Source organism: Mandrillus leucophaeus, unplaced genomic scaffold (genome assembly GCF_000951045.1).
Source record: "Mandrillus leucophaeus isolate KB7577 unplaced genomic scaffold, Mleu.le_1.0 Scaffold198, whole genome shotgun sequence".
NCBI lineage: Eukaryota > Metazoa > Chordata > Mammalia > Primates > Cercopithecidae > Mandrillus > Mandrillus leucophaeus.
This window is the reverse complement of record NW_012102009.1, coordinates 348,356-361,192: the sequence shown is the minus strand read 5'-3', so window position 1 is coordinate 361,192 and position 12,837 is coordinate 348,356. Positions and strand designations below refer to the sequence as shown.

General features: G+C 40.6%; 1 protein-coding gene across 1 annotated transcript in view; it reads left to right on the top strand.

The window, feature by feature from the left end:
* Window positions 1-1,350: 1,350 nt before the first annotated feature.
* Window positions 1,351-12,837, top strand: part of RUNX1T1 (runt-related transcription factor 1; translocated to, 1 (cyclin D-related)) — a 139,980-nt gene continuing 128,493 nt past the window's right edge. Inside the window, 3 exon segments of the mRNA XM_011978618.1 lie at window positions 1,351-1,611; window positions 1,787-1,870; window positions 1,873-1,929. Of these exon segments, the coding sequence (XP_011834008.1) occupies window positions 1,491-1,611; window positions 1,787-1,870; window positions 1,873-1,929 (262 nt within the window). The 5' untranslated portion in view covers window positions 1,351-1,490.

Genomic DNA, 12,837 nt, shown 5'->3' with positions numbered 1-12,837 from the left:
TCCACTAAACATAAAACCGTTTTTTGGCTAAGTGATTTGGAGGGGAGTGTCTGATTAAACAGTGCTTCTTCTCATTTTCTAAAGGGCCTCTTAAAATTTGGTTCCCTTAAAAGGCAGGGGCTAGTTCTCTTGCTATTCTGTGTTTTTCTACTCACTAGCCTTACCCTCCACCCCCATTTTATTCCTTTCTATGGAGACCCCATGCATAAACTATTTTATAACCTGAAGTTTCACAGCAGCTAGGGCTACAGTGCATACCATGAACAATTGTGTAGTTTATTGGCTCCTTCATTCTGAACTCACTCTTCATACTGTAGTGAGAGCTTCTTAACCAAGCTTCAGTGCCTTGAAACACAGCACAGCCAAATACTTCCCCTCCCCCAATAAAATAACCTCTGCTGCGTTATCCGCACTCCATTAAGGATCTGATCAGATGTTCACATTGTCTGATGGGTGTATTTAAAAGTGAAAAGGGGCTCCCAAGGGACTACTCAGGTGTGTCTCCTTCCTGACCCTGCTGGGGAGGGGGATGAACTCTGGACTGACGGACAAGCATTAGCCGGTGCTTGTTCTCTGATTGATTCTCTGGCTCTGGGTGGGTGAAGAGCCATGAGGCAGCTCAAGCCAAGATTGATTGCCTCAATTTCAGATTCCCACCTCCAAAATAGACTCTCAGATACACACATAAGGAGCCCCCTCCCCCAACACAATTTCTGGAGGTGGAGCAGGTCTCTGAGAGTCACCTGTAGCTACCAATCACAAGTGGTCCTCCTTATCACAATGATGTTGGCTGCAGGAGTCTTCAGCTGGGACACATTAAAGTTCAGGGACAGGAGCTATTTTATATCTCTGCATGTGTGAGTGTGCAGGGGCTGGAATTTGGGAGTATTGGGGTCAGCGAAGAAAGGGACAAGAACTCCCGACTTCAGGTTGGTCTGGAAGGCTGCTTAACTGCTCCTAGACTCAGTAGGTTTGTTTTGCAAATTGTGGCTATTTGGATGGAGGTGAGATGGCGACTGTCTCCTTAGTCTCTGCCAAAAGAGAGCTCTTGCTCCTCCTCTGACCTTGACAGAATCTCTAACATGTTCCAGCCTAGCCCTGGAGCAGGGAAATACAGTTTGCTGGATTCCTCCCTTTTTTGGGTGGTAGGGGCAGATTTGGGCATGCAGGCGACTTCTAGCCTGTCTCTCATTCCCAGACAGCCTTAGGGTAGCTCATCCCCACTTTCTGGCCCCATCCTGGGGTCTGAGCCCCCGCCCCCTCCATCCCTCCTTCCCTCCTGCCTGTGTCTCTCCTTCCCTCCTGCCTGTCCCTTTCTCTCTTCTCTCTCTCTCTCCCTCTGCCACTTTTCCTCCCTCTCCCGCTCCGTCTCACACGCACCCTCTGTTTATTTTCCTGCCTCCATCTGGGCCCTGCTGATATTGTAATCACCCTGATGCACGTTGGCTTCTCTCCTCTCCCTCCTGCGCTCACACACTCACTCACACACAATGTGCCATCCTGACAAGCCTTTTACTTCTGATAAGCTCCAATGTGTGTTTAATGAATACAAAGCCGCGGTCTGGGTGCCGCCTCGGCCGCGGCCGCTCTCCCGCGCTCCTTTGCCAGAAGGTAATCTCCGTGAACAGGGGAGGGAGGCGAGCAGGGAGGAAGGAGGGGTGGCCAGGAGGAAGGGGGGCGTGGGGAGGCGGCTTTTCTCTCTCCCTCTCTCCCTTTCCAAATGATTCAGAAGTCGATAAGACCAGGAGAAGTGAAGATGTAACATGTTATCTGTCGCTCCTCTTAGCTGGCGGAGAGAATTTACATTTAAAGATTAGCAGAGTGAGAAAGAGAAATCTGCCTTTTGTTGTGTGGGGTGAGGAGGAGGCATCTACCCTGGCCTTGACGCTATCTCCCATCACCTCTGCTACCCAGACAGGACTCACCGAGGTGAGAATACCGGAGGGCCTTATCTTTAATTGGGTTTAGTTTTGCCAGTCTGAATAGGTTTAAAGAGACTCGATAAAGGGGGAACAATAGATTATTTATTGACTGGACGCTGAAGCCTTTAGATGAAGAAGGGAGAGACAAAGCTGCGTAACAACTTGATTAGTTCGTTTTTATTTTAAGGTGAGACTCTCTCTTTTGGTGGAAGGAAGGGCTAGAGAACTTTGGTGCAATTTGGATGACTTAAAATGTCTTGTTTCCTCTCCCCTGACAACCCCCTACCCTTCTCAGCACCATGTACTTCCCTGATTTTAACAGGAGTTTCATTACCCCTTGCGTTTAGGATTGATGAACTGAGAAAAGAGGGTAAAGGCTTTGGGGTTGATCATTAATGTTTGGTTTTGTGTGACTTGTTTTAAAGGCGTGATGAATTGATGCTAACGGTACTTGAATGAGTAAGAAAAGCAAATGAAGCCTACTTTTAATATGGAATTAGTTGATTTTATAGTATGGTTCAACTCAGGCTAGAGGAGAAAAAAATCACTCCAAGTCTGTTAGGTAGATTTGTATTTTGGATTTGAACCATGAAATCTTTTGGTTGGAGCTAGTTTAAAAAAAGGAGAAAACATGTCTTATTGACTCACAAGTATTTGAAACATTATAATATCAACTTTAGAAGGTTCTTAAAATGAAGAAAAGTGGAAAGAGTGATTGTTTTGCCTCTTACACATTGTCAAGATAGGTGTTTTCATAGATAGATAGATATGATCCAGTAACTAAAAGCCTAATTAAAATTTGTTTAAAGCCAGGGGGGCATGTTTCCTTGTTGACAGCGGCAGATCGATTGGGTAAGACAATAGAGTCCCATTATTTTACTTCCATTGACTGAACATATTGACATTTCAGGTTTGCTGTTGCCTCAATGAGCATGATGAAACACTGAAATTCACAGACCAACTGGCCAGAGTGGCACATATATTACTGTATGTCATTTCTGCCTTCAGGTTACCTTATCACCCAGACAAAATGGGAAAGGACAGCCTGGAATCTTTCAGAAAGGGTAGAGCTCTTTTGGCTAAGAAGCTAACGGATAGCATGTCTTAGAAACATCTTAAATTTTACCCAGAATTGGGTGTTACACAGAAATATGTGGAGCGTGTTTAAAAATCTGAAAAGCATGCTAGCCATTGATCTTGCATATTTTATATAGAAGGATGCCCATTTTCAAGATTTACCTTTACCTGGAGTTATTTACAGTGAGTGGTCGGTCACTATTTAGGTGACCAGTTTGTTGCATGAGTGACATTCGTTCTTTTCCAGTCTGGGGTACTGAAACAGCCAGGCACCTGCTAAATCTATATCTCATAAAATAATGTGTAATGTCCCTTCAAAAATAGGGCCCGACTCTGACTTTTTGTTTCCAGTTTTCTTTTACTGGGTGGAATACAAAGTGAGATGTATGTATTTTACACTCATGTGCATGCATAGACAATAACTTATATAGATAAATATGTGTATTTCAAGCAAAGGCAGAGAACTACTAAGTATTTGTTATCTTGGTGTAATTTACCCTTTCACACATTTTGCATAGTCTTTAAATAACAAAACTAAGTATTAGGCAGGCGTTGAGTCCAAGAAATTTGAACCATACAGAGAGAGAATATGAAAAAAAAACAAAACAGAAGGGACTTAACATATTTTTATGTTAACGAAATTTATGAAAATATAAATCTATTATGACTATGACTTATACATGGCAATTGTTGCCATCAAGTAGGCAACTGATGCCCTATACAGTGTTTAGAACAAAACTAGTCCTTTATACCATTTTCATGAAAATGTTAGGTTTCTATTTGATCAGCAGGTGCTGTTGAGATGAAAGCCATGTGTAAATTTTCAGAAGGCCAAAAGTGTCAATTCAGAAAAGGAAAGTGATAAGAGAAAATGCAATCAGTTTTCCTGTTTTCAATTTGTGCAGGATTTGAAGAGCTGTTTTGTTAAACTGCTACATCTGCTCCAATATGAATATTGAACTACTTCCACTAAAAATAACAACCTATAATTTGGAAGCTACTGCAGTCTTTTGTTAATGCGAGTGGGTTATTTAAAAACAAAAAAACAAAAAAATAAAAAAAATAAATAAATTTTCTATTCTGACAATCTCTTGCTTAATGTGCATTTTCATTTGTTGGCACTTTTATCCTCAGCAGATAAATGGTAGTATGCAATTAAGATCTCATCTTGTTTGACTATAAAAGAGGTTTCCATAGGTGAAAATCCTGGTAATAAAAAAGGGTTCACACAAAATAAAATTTATTTTAAAATAACCTGCATAAATACATGTATTGAAAATCAGATAGTTATTCCTTACATTCTCTAATACTACAATTTTTAACTTACTGCTGGACTATTGTAACAAAGTTAACACTGTTCCTTGCATACTGAGCATTCTGAGATTTATTTCACCTTTAATATACCTGCAAATGTAAGTTTAAACTAATCAGGGATATTTTACTAACAGGGCTTTCAGAATAATCTTTTCCATGCTTAAATAAAATGATTAAATTATGCTTGAGTGCCTGCATACAAAAGCTTTAGCTTCTATAGTACTGCTAATCAAATAAGTTTTATGGACAGGGAAAGCACCACGTAGAGAAAAATTGGATGCATTTTACTAGTGACATTGCTAGGAAAGACATGTTCTTTTAAAATCATCTAATTTTAATTAAAAAGGAAACTCTTAAGATGTCTTAAATAATCATAATAAAAATAATACTGTGTCCTTATAACAAGAAAGTGAATGGCAATGCTATCCATATAAAACATGGACAGAGAGAATTAAACTAGAAGGAAGACTGGTGAAATTTGGATAAGGTTCAATATTGATTCAACCTTGGATTGCAGTTTGGTGGACTTGTGGCTATAGTAATTTGTCTGGGGTGAGACCTGATCACTGCTGAGGATCAATTAGCTAAGTTTGTGGCTTCACATGTGAATTGCTATACACACTCGTCACAGATAAACTCAAAATATTTCAGGAATGAATAAAGGGGAAGGCAGGCATAGTAACACCTTAGCATGTTTGATATTAACAAATGCAATGTTTCTTCTAAAACACCAACTCAAAAGAAGAGGTAGTTTGAAGAACAATGTTGAATGTGAGTATTGGCAATTACATGTATGGAACCAACCAAAGAAGAATGCTTTTAAGGAAGGCAGTTTCCAATTTCAAGCCCAAAGAACAGTTCAGTATGGCATGTTGTGCTGGCATATCTTAAAGAGAGCTGGGCATCATGTGGCTGTTTCCTCTAATATAGCACCAGACTCTGACACTTTTAAGAAAAGATGCTGAATCACATATCAGTGTACAAAAAGTTTATTCACAGACATAATCCCTTCACTTGGGATGTGATCTTCTAATGAGGGTTGTTTTTGAAGCCACAGTACCTTACATGACACCAACAGGGGAGATGCCTGTGCCTCTTTTCGGAATGTTCATGCTTGATGAAGTCATGTCCAGGCTGTTACATCAGAACTACTGGTCTTAAGTAATGCCCCATGGTTGATGTTTAAAGTGTGAGACCTGCTTGTTCAAAAAAGTTTAAAACTGTCAGTGTTGCCTACAACTATTAATATTTTCAACGACCAAGAGATACCAACTTAAAATCATCTGCTTTAATAGTTCTAATTGTGATTACCTTTATAAAGTAATGCAGGAAGGAGTAAAGCAGACATTTGTTTTAGTAGGTTTCATATTGATCAAGGCCTCTAAAGCAAATCACTATTTGGATGAATAGGGCCTTTAGAATATAGATCTTGTAGAAGAGGAATGCAGAGGACAGATATGTGAAGTTTTCCCGTTGTGTCTCTAGCAGTCTAAGCACCTCTAAGTGCCTTGGGGAATGTGATTGACTGGGTTCATTAATCTTTTAACACCTGGGGCACAGACCACTTCTAAGTGTGCTCAGGGCTCCTGAGGACTGCTACTTAGTTGTTGGTCTTGGGAGAGAGGAGAGGAATTGATAGATACTAGAGACCTACTGTGAGCCTGGCCTTAACCAACCTTCACATACATTCTCATCACTGGTTTTTAAGTAAATGATTAACCAGTGTTTCACTTTCTTAATTTCAAAGAACCCCAGCCCATTGCTCTGAGACTCTTGCCATAGTTACTCTTCTGGCTTGATCTTTCGCCCAAATTTAGAAAATTGAGGTTTCTTTGTATTCCCCAAATTAATGACCTACTTTGTGCCTGAGCTTCAGTAATTATTTAGGACCTTATTCTCTTAATCATTGGCTGCATATTCTCCTTAGTGGCCGTATCTACTCATCCACTGTTTTCTTTCAGTTATCCCCTCCTCACCCTCACTGAGTAATCAGACTTGGCTTCCAGCTGACATATCCTTGGATACTCACGAGTGTGTGCCAGTCTGTATTCCTCAGTACCACCTGATCCAGACTTCTCTATTACCAAATTCTGTTCCCGCATCAGAATACCTTAATTCTACACTGCACTGAGGCCATGAGGATTTGATCTGTTTTTTTTGTTTGTTTGTTTATTTGTTTTTGTTCTTGTTGTTGAACTTATCCAGTATGCTGGAGTGATTTTCTGCCCAGTCCTTAGTTCTTGAGTCTTGTTCCTTCGTACTTGGTCACTCCATTATATCTTGATCTCAGCATTTCCCAATTGGCCAGGTTCAACTTCCTGGTTACCTCTTAAGGTTAGAGGACTTGTGCACCACCTTTACTCCTGGAAAAAAAGAGTTTGTAACTAGTTTCAGAGTGTAAAGCTTTCTCCGTATTAGAAGAAAAAAAAAAAAAAAGGACCTGGTGTCTGTGTGCAGTCGCTTGACTAATAGGCAAACTGAGGTTCCCTTTCCAGTTCAATCACTAACTTGTTGGGTGGCCTGGGGTGCATTCCAACCCTCAGGCAAATTTCTCAGAAGGCGAAGGGCAGAGTTGGTGATTCTTAGGCTTCCCAACTCTCATACGGACAAGTCTGTGTGTGATACTGAAAGTAGGCTTTGGGGCTTTCCCAGGGTTAAGAGAGTGAAAAAAAAAAATCCTTTTTTTTTTTTTTTTTTTTTTTTTTTTTTTTTTGAGATAGAGTTTTGCTCTGTCGTCCAGGCTGGAGTGCAGTGGCCGGATCTCCTGGGTGTGGGTGGTGAGGGGGTGGGTTTGTACAGAAGAAAAAAATCCTTTTTTTTTTTTTTTGTTAATTCAGGGATTGGGGTGGGTGACACTATAAATCTTCATCTAATTGGGAAAGGGATCACTGTGGAATGTTACTATCATTCCAGTCTTCTCCATCATAAGGAAGAGCCATTATGGACTAGGGAGCCATTATTTCCATAGCCATCCTAAATCTTAGATGATTGTCTGAAATTTTAGTTTTTACGATTCCTTTTTCAGAGGTGAATTATGTAGGAATAAATCTGTTTATGTAGTGAGGAGGGAACTAAAGAGTTTGGGTCTTGTCCAGGGAAAATTGCCTTTATGCTTTCCCCTCATAGTTACTGGACAAGATGATGAACTCAGTGCCTGGGGGTAGGAGTGAGGGGCTGGAGGCTGAGGTGGATGGGGTTGCTTGTGTTTAGCAGGCATTCAACATAGCCCTGGTCTCAAAGTTTGGACTCACTCCACTTGGGAAATTTAGAAAATGACCTCTTTAAGCCATTTTTTTGGAGAGAACCTAATAGCAGCTTATTTAATTGAACTTGGGCACATTATCATCTGGCTAGGAAACAGATCTCAAGACAGACTGAAAAATTCTGTTTGAAGAAATTGTTTGCCACTGCTTCTAAAATAACTAAGTAATTCAATTATTACCTGTTGATTTTGTACTTTAGTTTGTAAAACTGTTGTAGGTGATTAAAATATAGACAGTATTAGAGATTTGATTCTAATTTGGGTGGTTATAAATAGTAAACCGAGACTAGGGTTTCTTTTGAACCTCAGAGTTGTTGGCATTCTTCTGGTTTGATCAAGGTGAGCACTTCCTCATCATCCAAAATGACAGTGGAAACTTACTGTTTACTAAGATGTTTGGGATTGATTTGGCTTAGGAGTAATATTTTCATCTGTCATTGGAAATGGATGCCACAGGAAGCACTGTTGCTTCATAGGTTGTAGAAAATTTTTGCATTGGTATTCAGAGTTCAATGGAAAGTCAAATTGAAGTTATTTGCCACAAAGGAGAATGTCTTAAGAGTATATATACAGCAAACTCTTAGTTGGTACTAATTGGGTTGAATATTATGCCAGAGAAATATTAGATAAAATATTAGCAGCAGTAATGGTAATTTGTCTAAAGAAGCTCAAGAAATGGGTGGCCGCTGATAATATGAGGGGAAACAGTGTCAAACAGTAATAAGCTAGACATGGCCATGTGCTGAGATAATTAGAGCGCTAGGAGAGAGAACTAGCTATGAGATGTTATTATAAAGAGTATCTGGGAGGACTCTTCCACTAGACTTTTTGGAGAATCCACCTAGTAACACTTACTGAGGAGATCAGAGCCTAATATTAGGAAAGCAGATCAATAATGGTACCTGAAAGGGTTGGCACAGATCATGATGCCAGGGAAATAACGCAGCAGTATTGTGGAAAATATTTCAAATGAACGTTGACAAGTGGAGAATCAGAAATTAGGAAGTTATCCCCACTGGTTATAAGCATGATACAAGCTGTGCTTTAAATGCAGTCTTGGGAAGTTGATTAGACTAGCTTAAACTAGAAGTACTACACCCTTTTCCCTAACCTCAAGGTACAGGGGCATGTGAACTGTAAGACAGGTCACGGACGACTAATAGCTTATTTTCTGAGTCTATGCATATGTTATGTACACAGTGATGAGCAAACACAGCTGGGAAGAACAGCAGATGATATTGGGACTGAAACTGGGTGTTTATCAGACTGACATAGTAATCCTCCTTTCCTGTGAAAGTGTTCTTTTTAAGTGACTGTTAGGATTCTGTAACTTTTATCATGTGTCACACAAGAAGTGTCCTTTACTCCACAGCTCCTTTGCTCACCTATCACACATTTTCATTCTCCGCTTCAGCTAGATTTATTTAGAAATGAGGTCCACATTCAACATCTGATGAGAAACAAATGTGGACAATGAATTCTCATCCTTTTGTTTAAATAAAGTTAGGTAGGTCAGTTCATGTCTAAAGGAAGAGTTAATGTAACCAGTCTCCATTGACGTGCTTGAGATTTGAGTTGGCTCAAGATTTGAGATTTGAGAGCAGGCATAAAATATTGGAGGAAAATATAGGTGAAGAGCAATAAAATGAACAACCCATTAAACCTGATTTGACTATTTACAAAGAAAGTCACATGCTGTTTTGGTAACCATGGTAAAAACACCTTTTACAGCATCTGATAGAAAAGTAAAATGTTTACTCTTGGGAGTGAATCTGAAGTACATGGATAAATATTTAGTAAATGTCTTCTATGTATAAAGCTGTGTGCTAGGTGTAGACACAAGCACGTAGTCGGCTAAGTTTCCACTGAATGATAAATTCACTCAGGACAAATAAAATTGCCACAGAGATGGTGGAGCTTGATCAGTTACCAATTAAATGGTACAGCAAGTGAGATTTTAGAGGCAGGTGTGAATTGAAATTTAAGCTTGTCTTGAGACAGGTAGGATTCATCAAGGCAAAGTTATTGTAATAGGATTGTAGTAAGTTATACAGTAGGAATAGGGAGTGCAGAAGCCTAGATATGGAAAAGACCTTTGGAGGAGTATTGGGGTGGAGTAGGGGTGGAGAGAGAATAAATTAATACTGTGGCTGCAGCAAAAAGGGCCCTTGGGTGATGAATGGGAAATGAGAGCAGAAAGATCATAAATGTCTTAAATATCCATTTTGATTTAAGCTTCAACTTCTGAATTCACCAGATATTTTTCAGCTGTGTCCTGTGGAGTGCCTCAGGGTTGGGAGGTGGCATGGAGGGGTCCCAGATTGGGCACAGGGTCTTCCATCCCCTAACCACCATAAAACCAGAATAGCTCTGCTTTTATAAGAAATTGCTTTATATATTTGATTTTCTAACTGGACTTCTTTTGAACAGAGGAGTCCATGGTAAAATAGATCTTTATAAAACCAAGGTTAAAATAAAAATTGAGCTAGGCAAAGGGAACCCCTGGACCCAGTAACAGTTGTGTTTGCAAAGAGTTGGTCCTAATGTGAGGGGCCAGATGGACTGGAGGTGGGGAGAGCCTGGAGGCTAAGGCCAGGCAGGAAGCTTGTTGTTGCGGTTTAGGTTTTAGATATTGCAAAAGGATGACCAGTGTTGGGTTTGTGGGATGAGAAGGAAGAGGCAGGGGCAGGAGGTATTGCAAAGGAAAAATAATTAGCACTTGGATAGAGCAGTGGATTTAGAGAGGGGGAAGTTATTAATACCAGCCTGGATTTAGTATCAAGTGCTCTTAACTTGCCAGAAGCTGGGAATCACTTCAGGTGTTTGTTTAGAGGCAGCTTTGCTACCCTACCCCAGACTCATAGATTCACAGCTTCTAGAGAAGAGCCTCAGAATTTGCAGACCTCGGTCCCAGGGCTTCTGGTGGTCCCAGCTGCCTTTGGGAGATGGTGACAGGGCTGTCAAGTGGTGGGTGTTCCTTAAAACGCGGTTGTTACATAAAAGATCTGTTATTTACCACTTTAGGACTTGGCTCCCTCATGTGTTTTGCCTCTTTCCATGGATTTCAAACTGTTCTTTGAGTTTCTGTTGTGCAGGTGCCCTTGGGCCATGCAGGAGCATACAAAGTGGTCAGGTGGGCTGGTTCTGGGACCCTTAACTTCCCCTTTGACCAGTGCAGCCTGCTTTATACATTTCAAGCATTGGACTTCTGTTTGTAGAATAACGTATAAAACGTCTTTTAATCCTAACATGGTAAGAAGGAGAGAAGGTAGAGATGACAGCATATGGAGTTAAGGAGTAGCTGATGAAAGCAGTGCTTGTAAACCAGCAGGCCTCAGACTTGGGCTCAGTCCTCTTGTGGGAAGAGGGAGCGTAGTTATTTAAAGGTGCTTTTGAACCTAGATTCATTTGTTCAGTACCCCAAGCTCTGTCTGTAGACCAAATATTTTTTCATGTAATGATATTTTTCTTTTCTTTTTTGAGGCGGAGTCTCGCCTGTCGCCCAGGCTGGAGTGCAGTGGCACAATCTCAGCGCACTGCAAGCTCCTCCTCCCACGTTCACGCCATTCTCCTGCCTCTGCCTCTCAAGTACCTGGGACTACAGGCGCCCGCTGCCACGCCTGGCTAGTTTTTTGTATTTTTTAGTGGAGACGGGGTTTCACCGTGTTAGCCAGGATGATCTCTATCTCCTGACCTCGTGATCCTCCCGCCTCGGCCTCCCAAAGTGCTGGGATTACAGGCGTGAGCCACCGCGCCCCGGCCCAATGATATTTTTCAAATCTACTTTAAATGCAAACAACAAAAAATGCATTAAAATCTACTGAGTTTAATAGAAATGTCTGTCCATTTTACAATCAACAGATAGTAAACTAAAAACTATCATATGCTGAGCCATCCTTTTTTTTTTTTTTTCCCAAATGGAAGAGTTGTTTTGGGAAAGTAAAGGAATTTCTTTAACATGTTAAAGAGCGTTAAATCCTTATTGCTCACTTTAGTTGTCCCCTATGTGAGAGATTTTAGTTATTGGAAGAAACAACAAAAAAATCTACCTGGGTGAGGACTTTCAGGATATAGTTCATTAAGATAATATTATTCCAAGGTCTTTATCTTGTTTTGTCTGATAACATTTAATTTAAAAACATGGTGGTAATTCTTTTTATTTTTTGAACTTTAACCATATTTGGAGTTTGTGATTTTGTTCTAAAATCTGCCGGAATTGGACTTTTTAAGACTTTTCTGCCTCTGTAGTGAATTATACTTGATAAGCACTAATTATTAAGCATAAAAAAATCTTTTTTTAAAGAATGAAACATTTATGTGTGTTGATACAGAATTCTTCCTGAGATGTATCATTAAATGAGCAAAGCAAGGAGCAGAAGAATGTCTGTAGAATGCTACATTTGTACAAAAAAATGCATAGAATTCTACTTGTGCAAGTATATACAAGAATCTGACAATAGTGCTTGCTATTAGGGAAGAAAGCAGGGCCAGGAAGTAGTGGTGGAAGGAGCCTTTTTGCTGTATATCCTTTGGTACTCTGAGTCGTTTTGCAAATCTTGTGCTCGTGTCACCCAGGTTGACTGGTCTGGGCCTCTGGACCCTTCCAGGGGGAAGTGATGCTGCTCTTCCCTGCCAGAAGGCAGTCAAGTATAGTGATGAAGAGACCTAACTCCCCAGTGCTTTACCACTTATCTCCTTTAGCTACCCTTTTCATGTAGAAATAATTCTCATCTGGATAATAATGGCATGGCCTCATAGTGTGGTCATGAGGATGACATGATACGTGTGAAGGACAACCTTCAGTAAAGGGTTGCTTTTTCTCGGCGTCTGACTTGATGACTATGGAACCGTTCATCACTTTCTTTTCTAAACCCCAGTAGTCTCTCTTTGGCTGCTTCTTTATTCAGCAAATCCTTAATAGATAATCCGGCCCTGATGGACACTGGGGGATATGAGGATGTTGAAGACAAATGACGCCCTGCTTTGCCAGGCCTTTCCTGGACCTCTCTCTCTCAGCCTTCTCTAAGACCCTGGGTTGCTTCACGTTTGGACACCTAAGCTCTTTCTGCAGGGAAACCAAGCTTGGTTCACTTTGTCCTCTCCTAAGCCTCTAGTGACACTTTGATGACCCTTCTTCCCCAAAGATAGAATTTACCACATCCAACTCTGCTATCATCCATGCAATTCAGACTTCTCTGCTGGTTTGTAAGCCCCTTGAAAGTGGGAGTCTGGAACAGTTGGGATACTTTTTAATGCTTTGTT